Source organism: Capsicum annuum, chromosome 8 (assembly GCF_002878395.1).
Source record: "Capsicum annuum cultivar UCD-10X-F1 chromosome 8, UCD10Xv1.1, whole genome shotgun sequence".
Lineage (NCBI taxonomy): Eukaryota > Viridiplantae > Streptophyta > Magnoliopsida > Solanales > Solanaceae > Capsicum > Capsicum annuum.
Genome location: NC_061118.1, coordinates 147,448,856 through 147,472,763, shown reverse-complemented (window position 1 = coordinate 147,472,763; position 23,908 = coordinate 147,448,856). Strand labels below are relative to the sequence as shown.

The following is a 23,908-nucleotide window of genomic DNA, read 5'->3' as shown; positions in this document are numbered from 1 at the left end:
AAATTTATATCTAAATTCTAAGGACAATCGGAGTTTAATAGATGGAGGGAGGGAAGGACATTCTTAACACGAAAACTATCGTTATGGACAATTAGCATCCAATCCAATAAATAGATGGTGAATAGAAACCATTTCCAATCCTCGTTTACCCTTTAAATATTACCTAGATAAGACTATTGTATGTATATAAAGCAACAACAACAATAACAATTTATCCACACAGATAGTCAAATTTGAAAAAGGTAGAATATATACAATTCATATTATTATTTTTTCGTTGTTTAATTAAAGAGGTTATTTTCGTTAGACCTTCGGCTCACGACGAAACAACATAGGAAAAGAAAAAATATAAGAACAAGAAAAAAAAGATAGTAACAAAACAACGGACAGTAGCTAAAATAAAATTATCATCAAATAATACCATCAATAATCTACCAAAATCACAAACAACTCCAAAAATTAAATACTATTCGTAAAATACTACAACTATCAACCTTCATTCCACTAACCTTCTATCATAATACGCATCCTTCGAATCTAAAAAAGAATACTCCCTCCATTTCGGAATAAGTGAATTGTTGGGGTATTTATTGACGTTTCAAAATAAGTGAATCATTAAATTTTTTTCTAAATTTATCCTTATGATTTGACAACTAATTAACTTTTGTAAAAATAGAAAGTTGTGTTAAATTTATATTTTTAATATTTTTTTCTTAATTTGTATGTCAAAATCTTATAATTCAGTTATTATGAAACGGAGGGAATATTTTGGAAAAGGAAATGAGAGCAGACAGAAAATAGGTTAAATAGTTATTGTCAAATGAAGGTGCAGTTGAAAAAGTCCATCAAAGGTAACACAGCAGCTGGCCATAATTGTCTTTTTGCATGCCTAAGCTTCACATGGGCTAAGCATATCCTAATCACAGAAATAATCGAATCCAACGGTAGAAATAGTGGTAAGGAAGAAGAACGACACGATTCAGTTCTAACATCAGCATCAATGAAAACTAAGGAAAACAACAAAATGTGGTTGCGAGAAAAAGCCCCACATGCCCAACGCCCTTCTTATTCTAACTCAATATTTATTGCATTTCTTTGGTTCTATACATTGTTACCATTTTTATTTGCACTCTTCTCAAAATATCTTTTAAGCTAAATTGATTAAGCACTTGTCTAATTAAATGTATCAAGATTTTTTTTTTTTTACTTTAGTATTTTTATTCAAATATTTATTTACTTAATTTATAAATTATTTTTTTTTTAATTGTTAAGCAGAGCTGAAAAAATATTTTTTAAGAATTCTATCCGAACGAACTCTAAATTATCTTTATTTGATACTCATCTCTATTTTTTAATATATTGTAATTTCTCCATATTTTTTAACTAAAGACAAGATGAAAAAAATACAAATAATTATGAAGTAGTTTTCTAATATGACAGATACTTTTCTCCGTTTAATAATATTTGTCAAGACTTGACACACGTCTCAATAAATATTAAATAATAGATATAATTAACGATATCACTTTTTAAATACAATAAATTTTTTATTTTAAAAAATGTAATAAAATGAATAGTATTTGATATCAAGAATAAGATGGATATAAATGAATAAATTATAATTTATTTTTAAATTTAAAAGTATGATTAAATATTTATTTTTAATATAATAAAAATAAATTAAAAAAATTATAAAATATTTATTTTTAGCAAGGTTATGACGGAGGGAGTAAAAGGATTGCGGAAGGAAATTAAATGCAGAACACGTGCGTGATACACGCACAATATGAATTCATTCACGTTATGCTCACGTGCACTTCACGAGTATTTTACGGCATTGCATTCTGCCTCACCAAGTAATCGCTGTACAAAGCGTGCACTTTCCTAGTTATACTTGTTTTGATTTTTAAAATAAATAAATTTTAATATAATATTCTTTATAAAAATAAATAAAATTTATCAACTTTTTCTTAAAATTGTTTTTTTGGTTGTGATCTTTTTAATTATCTCTAATCTAGTAAAGAAATAGCATTGATAAAATACTTTTAATTGTCATCATTGACTAACCACCTTGAAATATGTAAAACACTCTAAAATTTTATAGAATAATAGTTAAGTTTCAATTTCTTCTTGCTCACATACATGGAACTTTTTATAAAACATAATGATAAATTAGGAAATTAAAGTATCATTTAATGAATTCAATTTAATCGTTTTAATAAGATTAAATTTAGCTTTTACTCTTTTATTTTTTTGGGTTCTAAAAAAATACCACTTCACCTTTTGAAATAATAAATCCTCTCAATTTTAAATTAACATTAAAAAATGGAATGAAATCATGACACACACATATATAATGACAAAAGTACTGTTCAATTAACATGGATCGCAGCATGTATTGTTTATAAACAATTTCAATTGACGCAATTATATTATGTAGGAAAAATTCAAATGATTATGGAGTATAATTTATAGATAATATAATATTTTATAATTTGAAATTTGAATCACCCGAAAATGTCAATTCAAGCAGTTCTTTTTACTTCTCACAAAATATGAATGTATGCATTACTATAATATTGCCATCTTAAAATATTTAGATAATATAATTACTCATTTCTATAGTATACTAGTTATTAATAGCCCGTGTAAGACATAGGCTTAATAAATATTTTTAAAAATTTTACTTTAATTATTATGATTTATAATATTTTTAAAATATATAACATATTATTTTTTTAAGTATTTTAAGTTGTTAACTATTATAATTTATAATACGTTTTATGTAATTTTCAAATGCTTAGACAACCATAATAATTAATTATAGGTGATATAGTAAATCGACGAGTGAAATAGCGTAGCAAACATATCTTAATGACTCACAACAACTAATAATAAAAGTGATACAACAAAATTAATATAAAAATATTTCTGAAAAAAAATAAATGGTCATAATAATTAATTAAGAGTGACATAAGAAAATCACGATTGAAACAGCGAAGCAGACAAATCTAATTAGAAGTGATACAACAAAATTACTATACAAAAATAGCTGAGTAAAGCAGCTGAAGCAAACATATCATAAATATATATTTTATCCTTTTTATTAAATACTATTAATTTTTTAATATTTATATGACTTATAATAATAAATTAGGGATGATATATTAAAATTACGATTGAAGCAGTTGAAACAGATATTTTATAATAATAATTTAATTTTAATTTTTTTTTAAATATTTTTAGTAAAGTAACTTATAACCACGCAAATAACTAAAACTCATTCGACACTACAAATGCAAAAAAAAAAAAAAAAAAAAAAAAAACTTTTTAATAGGGTCATAGCATTAGAATTTTACCTAACGAGTGTTAAAGGAAATATATTTATGATGAAAGTGGCATAAAAATTAAATTATTTTAAATAATTTAAATTTTTAATTATTCTGATTTATAGTATTTTTTTCTTCTATTCCAATTTAAGTGACACTAATATAATTTCGAGATAGCTTTTTGCTTTATATGCTGGTGATGTTGAAGATGATGAGATGAGATGAGAACACGTGTTAGTGTGAGTTGTTGAATGAGTGCCACGTAAAGAGGAATAAATAGTGATTACTGTGCTGAACGTGTTGGTATGCTTTAATTTCCTTTTGGAAAGAACTATATATTAAATAAGGTGGGTTTGGTAAAATATTACTAAAAGGAAAAACACGAAAGGCGTGATGATCAAGCTGGCGGTGCGTGACGCCTCCACTCACTTTTCACGTGAATTTATCCGCGTGTTTCATTTTTTCGTAACTACTTAGTACGTAAAAGTTTGGGTGGAAATATTTCTGTATTCGTTAATTTAATAAGTAGCTGTTTGATCAAGAAAATTAAAATAATTTAAATCTGAAGTTGGAGATGAAATTGTCTTCGGTAATATTTTTTCAATTTTTTTCTTAAACTTTTAAAAGTATTGAAATAATAAGTTTTGAGAAAATTTTTAAAACAATCGATAATTTAGATGTTCATTAAAAGTTTATAAAACTTTGGTCTATCAGTTTACTTTCTTGCACCTGAAATATACCCTAGAGCATCTAGATTGAGAGTAGAGTCCATAGATATCTTTTTTTGGTTTTTCATTCGATCTTCGATATTCATATTAGAGCTCGTCTAATCCGAATTCACATCGGGTAGGGCTCCATTCGGAGAATAACACTTTTTTTTAAAAAATATTTTTTTATATCCAAAACTTAAATCTAAAATATCTGATTAAGGGAGGAGCAACCTATCCAATGCACCACATCCTTCGATGGCCATAAATATCTATTTTATAATTACAAATACTACTACAAAAGAAAGAGACCACAACTCAAATAACAGACAATTATCAAAGGAAAGATGTAGCTAGTTTATTTGATTTGATGTAGGGCGCGAAAATCAATTACAAGCTAGCTAGTTTATTTGATATAGCAAGCGAAAACGCCATTACTAAATTTATTAACTAAAGCTGAATAGGTAACAGTTAAATTTGCATATTATCTAATATCGAAGCCTTTTTTTTTTTCTAGTCCTATTAAAAATTATATACTATAAAAAATCAGATTTGAAAGTGAAGCCTAGTGTGTGAGCCGTTCTTAGACGAAATTGGTACATTTAATTGTAATGCGGCAGTTGTTTTATTTTTTGACTTTTAGCAAAGCTTAAGAAAAGTAGAGGTACAAGTTTCAGGAAATAGAATAAAAAACGAAAATATTGTAAACCACTAAATTGTTTGTTGAGATAAGTAGAAAGCAACTTTAGTATTACCACTTGGCAGACAAGTTGTTTTTGGGTCACATGGAAATACCATTTTCACGAGTTTCTTCCTGTTCAGATTGTTCACGTTTTCCCCTATTCTATTATTCACGAATATGGTCATTATTCATCATGAAAGATGTAGTTGCAGTTTAAGTTTTTCTATCGAAAATAGCTTTTTTACTTCTTCGAAGATAGTGATATGGACTTCGTACTTCTTACCCTCTTCAGACCCCACTATGTAGAAATATACGGGGTTTGTTGTTGTTGTTGCAGTTTAAGTTTTACTATTGTTTTCTATAAGTCTAAAATAATGAATAATCTTATTTTTGATTCTATAAAAACTCTAACATGAAAGTAAAATAAAAAACAAATTAAAGTAGACCCAAAACCTGAAAGATAAAATTAAGCAATTTTTAATAACACACAAGTAAATTAACATCTTTTCGCTTAAGAAAATACTATTGTATTTTTTTCTAATAAATACACCAGCGTTACCTGAATTATGATTTAATTAACTTTTCACAAGTGGGGCCAACAAGGGGTCTACATACTACATTACTGAAAACTTTAGGTTAATATACATTATAGTAATAAAAAAAGAATAGTGATTAGAGTAGCCCCACATTAATAAAGCACATTGATTTAGGAATCAATGACAGAAGCCTTAGATTCTACTCAATTTGGCCTATTTAGTGTGTTGTTAAAGCTTTATTTGTCCCTTAATTTTCATCAAAAGCTCCAAATTGAACAAAATCAAAACTCTAATCAATTATACTAATCCCTTCTTTTTGGTTACCTAGGATTTCCTTTTCGCTTTAGCCCTTTTACTTCATCATACATTTATCACATGGTTGACAGTGTCACTCTTAGCTCTTAATTTTCATTTCTCACGTTTCATTTATGATCAATTTGATTAATTTATGATAAAATTTTAAAATTAATTTACTATTTTAGTTTTTAAAATATTCAAAAAATATTCTTAGTTACAATTCTTTTCATATAAATATGATCAAATTTATTAAAAAATATTGATTAAAATTTATATAATTTGAGCACAAAAATCGGCACAAAACAAATAAAAGTGAACATGTCACTTTCTTGCTCATTTAGGGGGAAATATTAAAGATAAACCAAATAAATAAGAGAAATAAAAGAAAAAAAAAAAGGCCCATCTTAGGTATTAAAAAAAGAGTAATAACACCAAAATATTATAGTAATATACCACTTTTTTTTCATATAAAATTTCGCATGCATGGCATTAGTTAATATTGCAATTGTCGACAAAAATATTCTTCCATCCGTCTTAATTTGCTTGGCTTTTACTTATAGATGGTCCGATTTGACCAACTGTTATAGCTAAATAAATTATACTATTCCAATTCTAATGCTTTTTTATTTTGTTTTTTTAAGTTTATACATTTCTTTTGTCAGCTTAAGAAAAAAATATTTATATATGAAAAACTCACTAATTTTTTTTAGTTGTGACACTAATGGCTTAGTTACGACATAAAATATCATGACATGTTTATAAGGATATCTTATTATGTGGCATAACCATCTCTTGCTACTTAAAATCAATGTTCATTCACCTTTTTAATTTCTCTTCATATTTATTAGAGTAATGATAAAGTAAAAGAGAATAATAATTGTTACTCCTATCTTTATTTTTAAATTAATTATTTTAGTAATTATATGACAAATAAATTGATCCGTAAGAAGTACTAGTAGTCATAATACGGATTAGCAAATTGAATAAAAACTAGAGGGAAAGGGGATAATTTGTGATTTAAGACTTCTTCTTATCATAAATACTAGATAAATTCATTTTAATCATGAATGTAAATTTTAAGTAGATTAGAAATAATATTGGATAAATCTAATATTTTTCTCCATTTTTACTTGTCCACTTTACTATTTTGGAATAACAATATTTACTCAGTTTATAAAATCAATAGATTATTGCTTATTTTTACCCATTTTATCCTTTAACGTTAAATACGATTCATTATCTAAATCATTAAATTTATTATATTCAATCAATATGTAAAGCATCTCTCGTATCATTAAATTTATTATATTCAAAGGATAATATAATAATTATAGTTATCATTTAAGTTTTTTTAATTCATGTGTCAATAACAAAGTGAACAAGTAAAAATAATCTAAGAGGGGCACATATTTTTTCAGTCCGTTTTACAAAGTTTAAAAATGATTTTTTTTGCACTTGATGTCTGATATCTGCATTGAAGTCCTGATTAATTCGAATCATACACTGGAGGACTTATTCTGGAGTGACACTCCCAACAAAATTTTCTCTATATTCATAGTTTGAATTGAAAACCTCTAGTTAACTAACGACAAAGTAATCCCTCACTAGATCACAACCATGTTGATTAATAATGATTGATATTTCGATAAGTGGATAGACATTTTGAGATTTGAGAAAATTTGATGGCGACCGAAAACTCGTGTTTATCATAAATAGATCCAATTTAATCTAAATCTGAATTAATGGGAAATACTTCCTTCGTTCAGGTATCAATTTATATGACCAGTAAAAAGTGAGTGAGTTAAATTTTCTATTTGTATTTTAAATATTTTATACGATCAATTATAGAAATTTATATTAGTAGTAATACTTTTAAAGATTAAATTATTTATATATAAATTAAAAATTAAAACACAAAATTTCAACCTCCCCAGTGATTAATGATGTGGGTTCTGAAGTAATTATTTAGGGTGTGTTTGGTATGATGGAAAATGTTTTCTGAAAATTTTTTTTTTTTCTTGTTTGGTTGTAATGAAATGTTTGGAAAACATTTTCCATAACAACTTATTTTCCTCAATTTGAGGAAAAATGACTTCACTCATGGGTCAAGAAAAGTCATTTTTCAGAAAATGACAAATGTGACTTATGACCCCATACCCACCTCTCTTCCCCACCCCAACAATACTTATATTCATATGACTCAAAAAATTAACATTTCTCAAAAATTTATATTACTTGGAATATTTTTCACTGTTCTTTACTTTAATTTTTCACTGCTTGAAATAAAAAATAGTGAAACTCGAATTTTTTTCATTTTCAATGTTCGTTGAATGTACTGTTATTTTCATATGCGTAGAGGAAGACTTACCTATATTACTTTTGATAATTGCATATTTCATTTTGTCATCGATGTAACTTGTTTCACGAGGTTGAATAAGCTTATCGATCCGTTATATTTGTATTGATTGTAGTATCTTGAGATTGTCCATATAAAATAGTAAAAAATGTCTCTTATATTTGCTAATTAATAATTGTTTAAATTTAGTGATTGTAATATTTTAGTATTTGATATTGATATTATTTGTTATGCTTAAATTAATTTTTACAAATTATTGAGTTGATAGAGACACTAATATACTAGTTAACAGTTGGTAGGATTTTCTAAAAAAAAAATTTTCACTCACCAATCAAATATTAGAAAATATTTTTCTAAAAAATAGTCTCTACTCACTAACCAAATACCATAAAATATTTTTTACTCACCAACCAAATATGAGAAAATAAGTAGAAAACCAACTTATTTTATGGGAAAACATTTTTCATGGAAAATATTTTCCATCGTACCAAACACACCCTTAATACATTCAAACACTACTAGTATTATTTTTATTTTTTATTTTAAAAAAAGGTATAGGTGCTAGTATTAAAGTGTGCACATGTTTGTCCATCCTTTCATAAACACGTGTCAAGGTAAAATTTCCTTTTACATACTTTTAATAACGAAGAAAAACAAAAAGAAAAATACTAAAAATGTTGACTCTTCCCCAATCAAATCTATCCTAAGTCACGTATAAAAGCATGTTCATGTTTTAACTCAACCATGGTTAAAGATTTTTCTAACCATTTAACCCCCCCTAAGTCTCCTAACTATAGTTATAACACACATGCTGTTTGGGATTTAGAACAAACCCAAAATATTGCCCCGCCCCCCCTCTCTCCCTCTCTCTCTCTGTATTTACTTTGCAAGAAAATAGAGAAAAACATCATCTTTCATTTTTGTGCCTCGGAAAATCACCAAAAACAATCTTTCTTTATTCGGAAAAAACTATAATGTTTTTCTCAATTCAATTCTAGCTCAGTTTGTTCCAGAGCTCCATAGTTTTGCTTGTTTCTGCTTCTTGATTACAAGTGCAGAGATAGTACTGGTGTGTATTTTTCCCTTCTTTTTTTTTTTTGCTTTACCAATCTTTTTTTTGGGTACATTCTTATGTCAAGTTTGTATATTTCCTGGGTATTTTGTTGTAGCTATTTTGGATTTCAAGCTTTTTGAGATCTGGAATTAGAGGCTATGGGCAATTGGGTGTTCAATAAGAAGAAGAGGATCAATTGCTTTTCATGAATTTAAGATGGGTTTGTTTTGGATTGGTGTAGAATGTGTTAAAGGTTGAAACTTTGGAGAAAAAAAATGAATTGTCCTTTTTAGTTCTTGTTTCATCTTAGGTATATTAAATTTGGAATCTTTTTTCTTTTGTGGCCTAGAGGGTGTTTAGGTAGATATGGTAACTGGGAATATGTGTTGGAGTGATGAGGATAAGGCTAATGTGGCGGCTGTTTTGGGAAAGGATGCTTTTGAATATTTGATGTCTGGCTCTGTTTCAGCAGAATGTTCTTTAATGGCTATAGGGAATGATCAGAATTTGCAGAATAAGCTTTCAGATCTCGTGGAAAGGCCAAACCCCACTAATTTTAGCTGGAATTACGCCATCTTTTGGCAAATTTCACGGTCTAAATCAGGGGAATTGGTGCTAGGATGGGGGGATGGGTGTTGTAGAGAGCCTAGGGAAGGAGAGGAGCGTGAAGTTAGAAGGATTTTCAATCTACGCCTTGATGATGAGGCTCAACAAAGGATGAGGAAGCGGGTTCTTCAGAAGTTGCATTTGTTATTTGGTGGAACGGATGAAGATAACTATGCTTTAGGATTAGATAGAGTTACTGATACCGAAATGTTCTTCCTTGCCTCCATGTATTTTTCGTTCCCTCGAGGAGAGGGAGGTCCAGGGAAGTGTTTTGGCTCCGGTAAGCATTTGTGGTTATCAGATGCATTGACATCTAATCTTGATTATTGTGCTAGGTCTTTCTTAGCTAAGTCTGCTGGTATGCAAACTATTGTCTTGATTCCAACTGATGTAGGAGTTGTGGAATTGGGTTCAGTGAGATCGATTCCGGAGAGTTTGGAGCTATTGCACAATATAAAATCTTGCTTCTCGTCGTTTTTGTCACTTGTTAGGGCTAAGCAAGCTACAGGTATAGCAGTTGTACCTGAGAAAAAAGAGGGAAACAATCCCCACTTTTCCAACTCAATCGCTGTTACTGAACGACCAGATGGAAATCCTAAGATATTTGGGCATGATTTGAATTCGGGTACTCACTTTAGGGAAAAACTTGCGGTTAGGAAAGCGGAGGAGAGGCCATGGGACATGTACCAAAACGGTAACAGGATGCCATTTGTGAACGCACGGAATGGTTTGCATGCTGCTTCTTGGGCTCAATTCAGTAATGTGAAGCCGGGAAAGCCTGTGGAGTTTTATGGTCCTCAGACTCCAGCACACAACCTAGTCAATGGTGGAAGGGAAGATTTACGTTTGAACAACTTTCAACATCAAAATTCAGCTGCTAGAATGCAAATTGACTTCTCCGGAGCAACCTCGAGGCCCATTGTTTCGTCGGCACAAACTATTGAGTCTGAGCATTCAGATGTTGAAGCTTCGTGCAAGGAAGACCGTGCAGGCCTAGCTGATGAAAAGAGGCCCCGGAAACGTGGAAGAAAGCCCGCCAACGGAAGAGAGGAGCCCCTCAATCATGTGGAGGCAGAGAGGCAGCGGAGGGAAAAGTTGAACCAGCGATTCTACGCTTTACGAGCTGTAGTTCCGAATATCTCCAAGATGGACAAAGCTTCCCTCTTAGGAGATGCCATTGCTTACATAACTGAGCTGCAGAAAAGATTAAGAGACATGGAATCTGAGAGGGAGCTGAGATTAGGAAGCACTTCGAGGGATGGGATGGCTTCCGAAGACAGCCCGAGTTCAGAGATTCAAATACGAGGACCCGATATCAACATAGAAGCTGCCAATGATGAAGTCATTGTGAGGGTGAGCTGCCCACTCGAAAGCCATCCAATATCTCGAGTCATCCAAACATTCAAAGAGGCAAAAATCAATGTGGTTGATTCAAAACTTTCTGCTGGGAATGGTACTGTATATCACACGTTCGTCCTCAAGTCTAGTGGATCTGAACAGCTGACGAAGGAAAAGTTGCTGGCTGCATTTTCTAGTGAATCAAACTCGCAGAGGCAACTTTCACCGGTAGGGCAATAGCAGTATCATGTTCTTTTATATATTTATTAGGGATAAAAATGTAGTCAAGAATGGATATCTTAGTTTTTGCAGAGATTTTGGTATACAACAGTTGAAGATAGGTGGAAAATAACTAGCTATTGACAAAGTAGCAGTAAATTTTCTGTTGACTGTTTATAAGTAGTATACATGTTCTACATAAGCATGGCAAGATGAATTAATTGCAAGCTTAACTATCTTTAGCGTACCATTATTTTGTACTATTCATAATTCATTCGTGTTGTTAATTCTTGTACTGTTGACAAATTTATAGAGAGTATCATATAAAATCAAAGAAGGTACAGTGGAAACTAGTAGTATTTTATTTGATAAAATCGATTTTGTTTACTCCTCTCAACTTAGTAGTACTATGTTGTACTGTGGCCAGTGCATGATACACGCATGAAAACGATAAAACAACTTGGTATGTTCAATCAAAAGCATGTTGCTTGAAGAATTTGTGTATTGGAAAAATACTGTATCTTGGTGTGAAAGGTATAGCAGTTAGAAGAATTTTCTTCTTCAGTTTCTTTGTCTAACAGAAACTGGTCTCATGTGTTTGTTATAGAGTAATTGTTGTTATTTATTGAACATGACATAAACATGTGAAGGAAAGAGTAGTAGTCGTGGATAAGTGGGAAAATGGATTTTTCAATGGGGAGATAGTGTGTGACCACAACGTTTTGAATATGGCCATATGGTGGGTACACCTTTAACTCTGCAGTGGGCCTTTAGATATGACAACATACAATTAGTATATGTTCACCATTAATAGTACTAGTCTATTTCTTTTTTCTCTCTATTTTTTTTTTCTTCCAAACTTTAGCATTTGGATTCTTGAATTTAATTAAGGAAATTTTACATATATACCGACATGTTTACTCTTAATTACCAAAAATCACAACATTTGACCTCTGATGATACAAGTTAATCGCATTGGATACATACTGCTGATACATGTATCTAATGTGATTAATTTGTATCATACATTAGATACATGTAGGGTTAACTTGTATCTCAGAAATAGTCCCAAATATGAAATGTTGGGATTTATATAATTTTGCAGAAGTAGGGAGATTTTTAGAAATTTTGAAAGTTATGATGTTTATTTATGTAATTTTTTGTTTAATTTTATTATATACTAGTAGTACTTAGGATAAAAAAAAATTTGATTGGTGTGTCGGTTATTGCACAAGTGGTCTTTCTTTTTCAGTTTACTAAATGCACGCGTAGAATATATAGATTTAGGGGGTGTTTGTTATAGAGGGAAACATTTTCACGCGTAGAGTCTATAGGTTTGGGTTGTGTTTGGTATGGTTGAAGTGAATTTCAATTTTCACCTGTTTGATTGATCAAAATGTTTTGAAAAATAGGCGTATTTCTTTTGTTTTTATAGGTGAGGCAAATGACATATTTAACCTTGCAATATAAGCCAATAATTCAAGATAATTGGGAGATTAATGATGACGTTATTCAAGCATTCGTATTGGAGCGGAGTAGATGAAATGGGAGGGGCTTCCATCTAGGGTCTAGGGTCTTGTTTGCAGATAAATGGGAGGGGCTTGCATCTAGGGTCTAGGGTCTTGATTGCGGTTAAGAATGTGCACCAAGATTTTGAGGTAAATTTTATTAAGTGGTTGATAAATTTGCTATGTTTCATAGGCGGTGATGCGGAGTATTCATCAATCAAGAACTAACATGTTTAAAAGATGAAAGTAGCAAAATGAGGTTGTTAAGATGGATGTGTGGACATATTAGGAGATAGGTTTAGGAATGGAGAAATTCAAAACAAAGTGGGAGTGACTTTCATGTTGGCCTAGATGAGGGAAGCGAGGTTGCGACTGTTTGGACATGAAAAAAAAGAGCCACAAATGCTCTAGTGAAGAGGTGTTAGAGGATGACCATATTGTGTTTAAAGAGGTAGAGGTATGCCGAAATACTATTGGAAAGTGGTGATTAAATAAGCCATGACACACCTACAACTTATCGGGAACATGAATATAGACAGGAGGATATCGAGATGGATTATTATGATAGGAAGTTAGTAGGAGTACTAATTAAATTTAAACTCTTTTTCCCTCAACGGAAGATTTTCAATTGGAAAATTTTAGTGAATATGTTGTTGTTTTTTCCTAATCTTAAGAGTGTCTTATGCTTGCATTATCGAAAAAGGTTATATCGTTACTGCCTACCCGATTAATAAGATATTCACATCCTCTTATCTAACATATATATTATAATATGTATGTCTTAGCTAGTAACCAAATCAAAGGGTTAGTAGCATTTACTATGTACAGGTCAATTGATTTTGTAATCTTGAATTTATAAGAAATCTTTGACAGGTGTTTCTTCTATTCAAATTATAGATGGTGATGTTCAACACTAGATGGAGGGAGGGGAAGATAAACATAAAGTGGTTTTTTTTTTTCTCTTTAGTGCTTTTGCCCATGACGGTTGTTGAGGTATCTGTAAACAATTCCCAGAAAGCAACATGTAGTAAAGTTCCAAAAAGATAAGCATGTAGTACACTAGTAGTAAACAAAGAGGTAGTAATAGGGAAAAGGAAGAAACTAAAAAGAACAGGTATCTATTTGAGAATATTAAGGTACGAACTGCTACTCAAATGATTCAAAACTGTGTCAAAAAGCTTCAATACTGCAATATACTTTTTGACAAACAAGTTGTTAATCAGTTTTATGGGCACATGTATTTTGAAATCAATCACAAATACCAACTTACTGTCTCAGACAACTACTCCGGCTGTTTCAATTCATTTGCTTAATTCTGACTTGATACCAAGTAAAAAGGATTTTTACTATCGTTACAATATCGCCACCAACAGCTATCAGTGTATACCAATTTATTTGTGTTATCGATATAGATTTTTTTTTGAGCAAAAATGGAATTAATGATGAGAACATTATTGTAGAGGAAGCTATTGACTGTTGTACTGTGAAGAAGTACAACAGTTACCAGCCACAACATGACGTCAAATGCGCGTTCACCTGTTTAACGCTCCTTTTAAGTCATAATTTAATTTGAAAAATAGGTCATATACAGTCCCTAAGATTTAAGTGATTAAAATTTATGCACAAGACGCACACTTTAAAAGAAAAAAGATGGTGCTGGTAAAATGCTGAATCATGTTTTTTTTTTTCAAATTGGGGGTAGAGGATGGGGAATGAAGGAAGGAATTACAATGTGCAGATAACTAACCAACTAAGATTCCCTTGGATCATGCTTTTCAATAAGCAACATTTAAAAAAAAAAAAAATTATTAATGACAAAATTAAGATTTTCATTAAATAAATTCAAAACATAACTTTATGAACACACGGAGAAGTGAAAAAACAAACTTAAAATATGTATATATAAATAATTTTTTACTTAGTAATACTCCCTCCGTTCCATTTTATTTGACCATCTTTGACTTGAGAAACCATTACAAAAATATTAATTAGAAGTGTAATTTATAAAATTAACTTTATTAATGATGTCTTGAAATTCTAAATCTAACTATTACTATTTTCTTTAGTTATTTGATACCGAGGATAATATGAAGAAGAAGTAATAAAATACTTTTATTTTTTAAAAACAAACAATTAATTTGAAACAAACATATCTAAAAAGAACACGTAAAATAGAAGGGAGAAAATATGATTTTTCTGACAAACAAAATATTAATCCACTCTCGTTAAACCAGGATAACTAAGATACATCATAAGTTTCCTTTTCCTTTTGTTGTAGCTTTATCTTTTTTATGCCCATAAAGGTCCCTCTTCTTCAAATATTTTTCAAATCCCTAGTAGTTTCTATTATATTCTTATTCTTCTCATTTAAGTTAATGTCTGAACCAACTAAAAAGAAAAATTAACACTAGTAGTGGAATGTCATAAAGAAAATCACTTCCTCCCACATGTGATTTGGTAGCTTAATTTTACAAGTACATCATGCAATGTTGATCCAGAATACAAGACTTCTTCTTCTAAGAAATTATTGTTACTACTAACATGTTATTTTGGAGGAAAAGAAAAAGGAACAACACGTTTTATTTGTTGGATGAGAAAGATATTGGGCAGGTGACTTGTTTTATGTCAATTATGCAGGCAGACCCAAGTCAAGAAAAAGACTTTATTACTTTTATTTCAATTTAATTTAAAGTAGTCTTAATGACTAATTGATACTTATTACTATTATATTGTACAACACTGACACTATTTGGGGAGAACGAATGTAATAGAGAATTCGCTTCATAATTGATATTTCGGTTGGATTTGGACATGATATAAATTGCCTTTAAAATTACTATCTTAATAAATGAAAAGAAGAAATAAATCAACGTACAATAAACTAGAAAAATGGAATCCAAGTAATTAATATACTATAATTTTTTGGCTTTACTTAAAAAGTTCAATTAGCAAAGAATTATACGCTGCACAAATAAGTCTTAAAGATAATGATATTCAAGTTGATTGTAAAAATGAATGATCAACGCGCATTTGAGTGGCAAATCAATCATGTTTCCTTTTAGTACTCCATTAAGAATCTATGAATAGAAATATGTCAATTTCAAATTAGTTAAATAGACTTTGTACCAATCTCTTTATCCATAAAGAATTACAAAATATTACTTATTATATAATCATTTTTACGGTGGTCATCAAGATAGAAGTATTACAATTGATTCTTTCTTTCTTTTTTTAATTAAAATATGATTTTATTTATCACACATTTGCAAATCGATAGTTACACATTAAAACATTATTAGAAAGGGCTTCCTGTTTTGGTTGACAACAAGCTTCTTCAACTTTTACGAGATCCGTTAAGATGTTGGAGATGTAAAAACTCTTTATGCATCAATTTCTTTGACGCACAAGCTTAAAATTTTTCATTTTACTACGATCAACTCTTCATTTGAACTATAATACATTGTTAATTTTACAAATCAATTTTTTCGGAGCTAGTTGAAATCAATGTTTTTAAAGATGGAGGCGTAAGACGAGACGTTTTATCTGGTATAAGGTGAGGCACAAGCCTCGAGCCGTTGGGACATAAGCCCCACAAATACTTTATTTTTTAATATTTTATAAATAAATATTTTTTGAAAGAGATAAGTCAACAAAAAAGCTAAATCATATCAAAAAAAAAAAAAAAATTCTACCAAAAAAATTTTGAAAAATAAGAGAAATATGTATCTTAAACTACTTCAACGAAAAAAAAAAAATCTAACCAAAGTTACATAATACAACTAATAGATAAGGTCAACTTTCATATGATAAACTATTATGTGTCCTAAAAAATACAAGTTTGTATTAAAAAAAAGTACATAATTAATCAACCCTCACTTTCTCGTAACTCGATCAATATATTTACGTACCCATATATCATGCATTATATTTTAAAAGAGAGTAAAAAAAAATAAATTAAAAGCTCGTCACTATGCGACTTGAAAAGAACTATAAGGAAAAAAAGGAACTAGAAAGAAGAAAGTACACCCAATACCTTCTTGATTAGCGTCGTCGTCTACATCACCGACAAATACGTTTGAAAGTGTGACTTTTAAGTTTTCTTTTACTTTTGATTTGAGTATTTAAGTATTTAGCAATCATACATTTTAGTACTAAGTTTAAATTAGAGATTTAATAAGAAAAAAATATTTTATATCATAAACTTTCTAGGCTTACGCCTAATTTGCGCCTCATACTTAGCGAGCGCCCCAATGCTTAGGCGAACACCTCAAATTTCCTTTTGATACTTTCGCTTTTCCACAATACCTCAGAGCATTTTAAACTAGGCTTCACCCCAAAGCGAGCCCAGAACTACTTTTAAAACAGGCTTGAAATTTTGAACTATAGAGATTCGGAATTAGGAATTAATCCTTTTTTGAGAAAAGGATGTAAGTTGACCACTTTCCAAAGTTGAGAACTGGATTTCATTTTACTGTTTACAAAGAGCTAAATTATTAGAAAACGTAAAAAGAAAAAACTTACATAAAAATGAAAGATTCAACCGAGATTTGAACTCGAGTTACTGAGTGTCGAAGTCCAATGTCCTGACCACTAGACCATGGGACCAATTTTTTCACAATCTTTTTGTGATCTGCTATATATATCTTCACTACAAAACACTGTAGACTGAACAAAAATGTTTGAAACAAAAATAATTTTTCTACAGAAAATAAATAATTAAATATTAAAATCTAAATACTAACATGATTGCAGCCATTCTTGTCTCTGTCTTCCTTAAGGTTATCCATCTATGTTGTTATAAGATGGTTAAATTTAAGCAACTAATTTACATTTTTGTAATAAAAAAGTATAGAGTTATTTACAGTTAGACAGATCACAATAATATAATTTGTTCTTTTAAGTTACCTGTTACCTTTAAGAAATGTATCATGTGCTTGTTCATGATCACGATTTAAAATAAATAGATTGAAGACACATTATTTTAGATGTAATATTTTTTATTTAGGTGTTCTCACAAATGATTGTAAACTTACTCCTTTCGGTTCCTTGAAGTTTTCGTGCCCTAATGCGTACCTAAAGTAGTCATTTTTGAAAATTAATATATAATTAATTACTTGTTTTCACCTCTACTCGATATATGTAGAGAGATTAATTTGGCAAGAAAGAGAGTGGTATCAAATTAAAATCAAGGCCCAAATAAGAACAATTTAATTAAATTACCTTTTTTCAATCAATTCTTTTTTGAAACGCTTGCAAACAGAAAAATTACAGTAAAATGCACCAGAGGTGGTACTCCATTCATTTAAAAAAGAATGACCTAATTTGACATAACACGGAGTTTAAAAAGATAAAAAATATTTTTTAATCTTGTGATCTTATATTAAAATTGTGTCAAATATACCAAAATAACCTTTCATCTTGTGGTTTTAAATATAACACATGAAAAGTTGAAACTAAAGTATTACCAAAAAAGAAACTAAAAATTACATAAACCCACAACTTAAGTTTCACTTATTACAAAAAATTCCATCTGCCCAAAGATATTAACAAAATCTCATTTTTCTCTAAAAATAAATATTATAGCTTTCTATGTATATGTCGGTCCTATTATGTATATATCGATATTGTTATGTATATGTCGGCCTTGTTATATAAATATCGGTCTTGTTATACTTGTTATGTATATGAATCGACCTTGTTATGTATATGTCGACCTTGTCATATACAAAGTTTCTATGTATATGTCAGCCTTGTTATGTATATAAATCAAGAGAGAGAGTAAAGTAACTAAGAAAGTGGGAGAGAGTATAAATAATTTTAATAAAGTTGAGATTTGTGTTATTTTTACAAAAAGAAAAGTGATCATTCTATTTGAAAGTGAGGGAGTATGCAGTTATGATTGCCAAACATAATGTACAAAGAGCCCACTTTATAAGGTCCAACAGAAAAGTTATGGACTTCCTTCTGGTCCAAAATGTTGGCCCATTCATGGCATCCTTCTCCAATCGGGCAAGCCTTTTGCAAAGAAATAGCCCGATAAGCTTCAGCCTTTATACAAGATATTGGGCCAAGGCCCATATAGAGAGACTCTGAACTTAGGAGAAACATAACTTTTAGTTACATGTGTTCATATATGTACACTTCTCTGACACACTTTCATTTTTAGCATTCTTAGCCTGTTTATTAGCTCCTAGCTAGAAATGTATCTGATGAATAAAGTATAGTCAGTTTCTTTTTCATTTGTATATTAAAACTTATTGAAGTTTCTCCTTTAATATTTATATGCATTAAATAATTGATTGGTTTTAATATTTCCTTCATAATAATTTTTTTAAGTTTTATTCTACTTCTGCATGATCTTCTGAATTTATCTTTAGAAATTTCATTAAACTTGATAAAAAATCAAAAATGGATTGTCGTTAAAATTTCTAAGAAAATTCGTCTTGAATTTTGCTTTGTTCAAGTTGTCTTGAATAGTAATAAAAATTTGTTCTTACATCGAACTTTGTCGTTATTATCATCTTTTCTAAAACATAACATATTCATGTCATTAGCAATAACAATATACTTTTTTTATTAGAATTTGTGTCTTCTTCCCTGAGAAATTTTACTTTAAATTGTTTGAAGTTAGAGATTTTTTCACAAGAGGAATTTGAGGAAAAAGTGACAAGGAGATAGAAACAATTGAGGAATGGGTTATGATTTAATTTCATAAAAGCAGAAATTTTATTAATATAAATTCTACGTTGTTTTTATAAAAATAAAAAATAGTCAAAGACCAAACTTGATAAGTTTTTAATTAGTTAAAAGACCAAAACTGATAAGTGTATAGTTAAAGGACTATTTTAGACCTACTCTTATAATTAAAGGATTATTTATGACATTTTTTCTCGAATTCATTTAACAGAAAAGAAATAAAAAAAAAACTTCATGCTAATTTATTGAATCATCTTACTTAACATAATATATATAGCTCTAGCAGTCGAGACAGTAATTTTAGCATGCGTTTGACTATAGAAATCGGATATTTTTTGTAATCTCAGTAGGCATTTCACCGTTCACTTTTTTTAAGGTAATTTAAGTTAAAGTTGAAAATTGAGTTCTGTTTGATTATACATCTTATAAGGAAGTGGACATTTTATTTGAAATTATATAATTGAGAAATAGGCTATCAGGCCTTTTCAAATCTGGAATCCAACTTCAAGTTGAATTTAGAAATTGATTTTCAACTAATGTGAAAAATTCATAGATAAAAAACATTTCTTATACAAGGAGTTCTTTCACAACTTGAAGCCATTTTTGCCATTACACTTGAAACATTCCTTATAGAAGGAGTTCAGTAGTTTGTATATATACAAAGCAAATGCCATCTTTACCCCTACTCATACATCAGCAATTTTTTAACAAGTCGATTCAGTTTAACCCCTTGGGACCATATTTTAACACATCATATTCTAGATAGGTTCATTTTTCAGTACAAGTATGAAGAAATTTGTACATTCAAGTCTATGTTAGAATTAATTTTAGCTGTCTATATTTCTTCACAGAATCAGATACTTTGCTCTATGACAGAAGCTTCACAAAATTGTATTGGTTTCCCTTTTTTTGTTTTTTTGAGTTTCCTTTGTTGTCTCTTTTCATTTTCTAAATATTGATCAACGAAAGAATCCCAATGGTTGAAGACTTCTTTTTTATTTATCAAAAATTACTACTTAACTCGATATCTTACTCTGCTGAGCGTATATATTATAGGCACATTTCTTAGTACATTCTCATGTAAAGAGTGTTACGATATCGGTGGGTCATTACTCCAACTCGTTTAAAATTAAGGTTACTTGAGTAGAATAGGTTGGCTAAGACTTCTGCATAATAGTCATTTTCTATAACAATATTTCATTATAATACTGTAACTCGGAACAAACGACACTATAATTGAAAGATTTTTATCTGTGCAACAAATCAAACAAAATTACTATCTTTCCATATGTCGGCAAGTTCCTTTAGGGTCAATTTGCTCCAAATGAAGGCAATATTCATTGGAAGCCCACCATAACTGATCAATGAATATATTCTAAGCACAACCTAAGTCTAGACATATTGTCCCGTTAGTTGCATTGCTGGGGCAAAATTTGATACCTAACTTCTACCTGCACATTAATGTTGAGATGACAAAAGAAGTCAGTCACATGACTTTTTCCTTCCTAAGGAAATTGGATTTGGATCACCCATATATATATATATATGTGTGTTTTAATCCGAAATATTTTAAATAGTGATCACCACCTTAGGAATTCGTTCATAAAATATGTGTGTTTTTAATAGTGACTATTGTTTGAGAAGTTGTTGATCTAGTTACAAAGTTCGAGTCGTGCTAAGGATAAGTGATGGATAAAAATATATCCTTTGAAAGTCAATAAGCTCATCTAAATTAAGGTATAAAAAACATGAATAACAAAGATTACTTGAAATTAAAAAACCAGCTGAATTATTCAAAGAGATCAATTGCTTTTCGAATGTCTGTTAAAAGGGTAAAAGATCATATATATTGGTGGAATTGTCATAACTATACTATACAATAACATTTAAAATGTATAATAATACCATTAATGGCTTATAGCTGATACAATATACTGCTCTAATGACTAAAACGATTAGGACTCTGCCAATTAAATAAAGAAGTTGATATTGCATGTATCCACCATTTTTCTATATTAGTCTATTTCTCATGTGCGTGAACCTGATTCTTTTTACTGGATCTTAACAAATTCAATAAAAGACGTCAACTCATTATAAAGTGAAAAAGTTCTTTCTAATTTATTTTCTTTGAGATATCTGTATTCTTTCTAATAATTACTGTCTTCATAAAATATCTTGATAATTTAGAGGACTGCTCTTTATTGTTGGATGAGCTATCGAAGCTTTTTATGTCATGTTGTTTGGCATCTTTGTGATGTGCAATTATGTTGCTCTCCAAGCTGAACAATCCATTTGCCAATTACTAGTGCGTGCTACCTTTTTCTCTTTTTGTGAACATGATATGCCAAGGGGTCCACCCTGTTTAGTGAAAAGTTTTTTTCTTAATTACTAATAATTAAGGTGTAGAACTCTCCATCAACCTCACTTTTCTTGATTTAGGTTTAGTTTTCATGTTAATAGTCCAATATCAAGTGCCCCCCACCTAACCACAACATATAGTGACGTGGTCGGAATAATAATACTTCCATTTGTAATTAAAAGTATTGAACTTGAGCCGCATAATTATAATGAGATTTTATAAATATATTTGTGTGATTTTTATAGTACTTTGTTATATGTGTTTTAATTCAAATTTTTTCATGTTGAAATATATCGTATGTGTTTTTCACAATGGAACACAAAATATTGGATATATTTATCGAACTAATACTATTATCAAGTTAGGCATGTCTAAGGTTTTTTTTTCTTTTTTATGGAGCAAAGCCGCCGATCTATAAATGTTATTCATATGGCAAGACAAACCAATTGAAAATCAACCAAACTAACCTAACCTACATTGAAACTTGGATACTCTATAATTACTTTTACTTGTTCACTTATTAAAATTAGATATCTACCAGTTTATAGTATCAAGAGATAATTTTTTATTTAATTTTTAATTTATCTTATCATTAGATAAAGTTATTTTTAATGCATTTTTCAAAATAAATTGATCTGAGTAGTTTCAAAGATTCATATAGTAGTAAATTATTATAGAACTGATAACTAAAAGATAACAGAGTAAACGTGTCCACACAGTTGGATTTTGGTCCATTAAAATTGCAGTATTTGGTCCAAAATGACAGCGCATTTATGCTTTTTGAGGTATCTTGTTACTAGTTGTTTTCTGATATCTGAGGTTGCTTTTACTCCCATACCCAATTCCCAAATATTCAGAGCAGTATTGGACTCCCGACTAATTCGGATCGTTTATTAAGGTAGCAGTACTTTCAACAATTTTTTTTTTCATATTCAGGATCGAACGCTCGACCTCTGATTAAGGTTGGAGCAGTCTTATCCACTGCACCACAACCCATATTGATAACTTCATTTCTATTTACATCTTAGTGGTTCCTGCATTACCCATTATTTCTAGTAATATTTTATTTATCTCAAATACTTGTGATTTATTTTTTTATGTACATCCCTAGGTAAAAAAATATTACTTAGGAGAGTTGTTGGATTATTTTATTTTTATTTATGTCTTATAAGTACTATGTAAAACAGAATAATAGTTGTCTACCATTTTAATGAACTCAAGAATTTTTCCAATATAAATAGTTTGTTTTTATTGGGTACTATGTAGTTTTGATAATTGACAAACTGATACATGAATGAATAAGTAAGCCTAATTCTGATATACTCAAGTTACTGATCATGTGGGGAATATAACAAGTTGAATTTGATTCAAACACTTAATGATAATGGAAAACAAGTTGAGTTAAAAAGGAGTCCTACGTGAAGAAGGAGTTTCACTTCTAAGTTTATCCTGAAGAGTCCTATGTGTGGGAGGAGAAAGATTCTGATAAATAAACATGTGTTGATTTAAAGAGTTGGAGTTTTACAACAACATTAAGGAGATAAGAATTGAAATTGAAGAAAGAGTCTCCCTTAAAGTAGAACTCTATGCAATGAGAGTTCTGATTAAAGGAGGAGTTTGAAATAAAGAATGACTCTTTGAAGAGTTGTTGTCACGCCTCAAATCCTATTGGGGTGGACTGGCACCCGTAACCGAGGAGGCCCGGGAGAACCAGCTCATAATCTTATACTTCTCATGCATACCTCTATGACAACCCGAAATTCGGACAACATCATGTTGCATATAAAAGGAAATAATCACCTGTATAAGCTCAAGCACACATATATATGTATATACAATACTTGGCCGTTGGAGCCATCACGCCTATTAACAAAACACCACCTTGACTGTACATTAGGTCTACAAAGCCTCTAGACAATACACAAAGCTTAACTAAGGTCGGGACACACCCCGCCATATAACTAACTTCTATACAATACCAAAAGTGACTGGATATGACACGGAAAGCCCCGAAGCAAACTGGAGCTCACCAAAAGCAGCTGGATAGCCTGGCTCCTACTTGTGCGGTGTATGAGCTGAGGTACCTGTGCCTGCAGCATGAAATGCAGGTTCCCGTGGGGGACGTCGGTATGAAATATGTACTGAGTATGTAAAGCTGTAGATAATCACATATGATATAGGAGCTCAATAAAAATCAGAAACAAGTGAATAAATCGTAATA

The 23,908-nt window shown here is 30.0% G+C and overlaps 1 protein-coding gene across 1 annotated transcript; it reads left to right on the top strand.

Annotated features, from left to right (window-relative positions):
- Positions 1 to 8,633: 8,633 nt before the first annotated feature.
- LOC107839302 (transcription factor MTB1) lies at positions 8,634 to 11,374 on the top strand. The gene is made up of 2 exons (XM_016682725.2): positions 8,634 to 8,976; positions 9,077 to 11,374. The coding sequence occupies exon 2, from the start codon at positions 9,328 to 9,330 to the stop codon at positions 11,143 to 11,145; it is 1,818 nt and encodes a 605-aa protein (XP_016538211.1). The 5' UTR covers positions 8,634 to 8,976; positions 9,077 to 9,327; the 3' UTR covers positions 11,146 to 11,374.
- Positions 11,375 to 23,908: the final 12,534 nt, after the last annotated feature.

Coding starts and splice junctions, on each gene's coding strand:
- LOC107839302 (XM_016682725.2), top strand. CDS start 9,328: ATGGTAACTGGGAATATGTGTTGGAGTGATGAGGATAAGGCTAATGTG.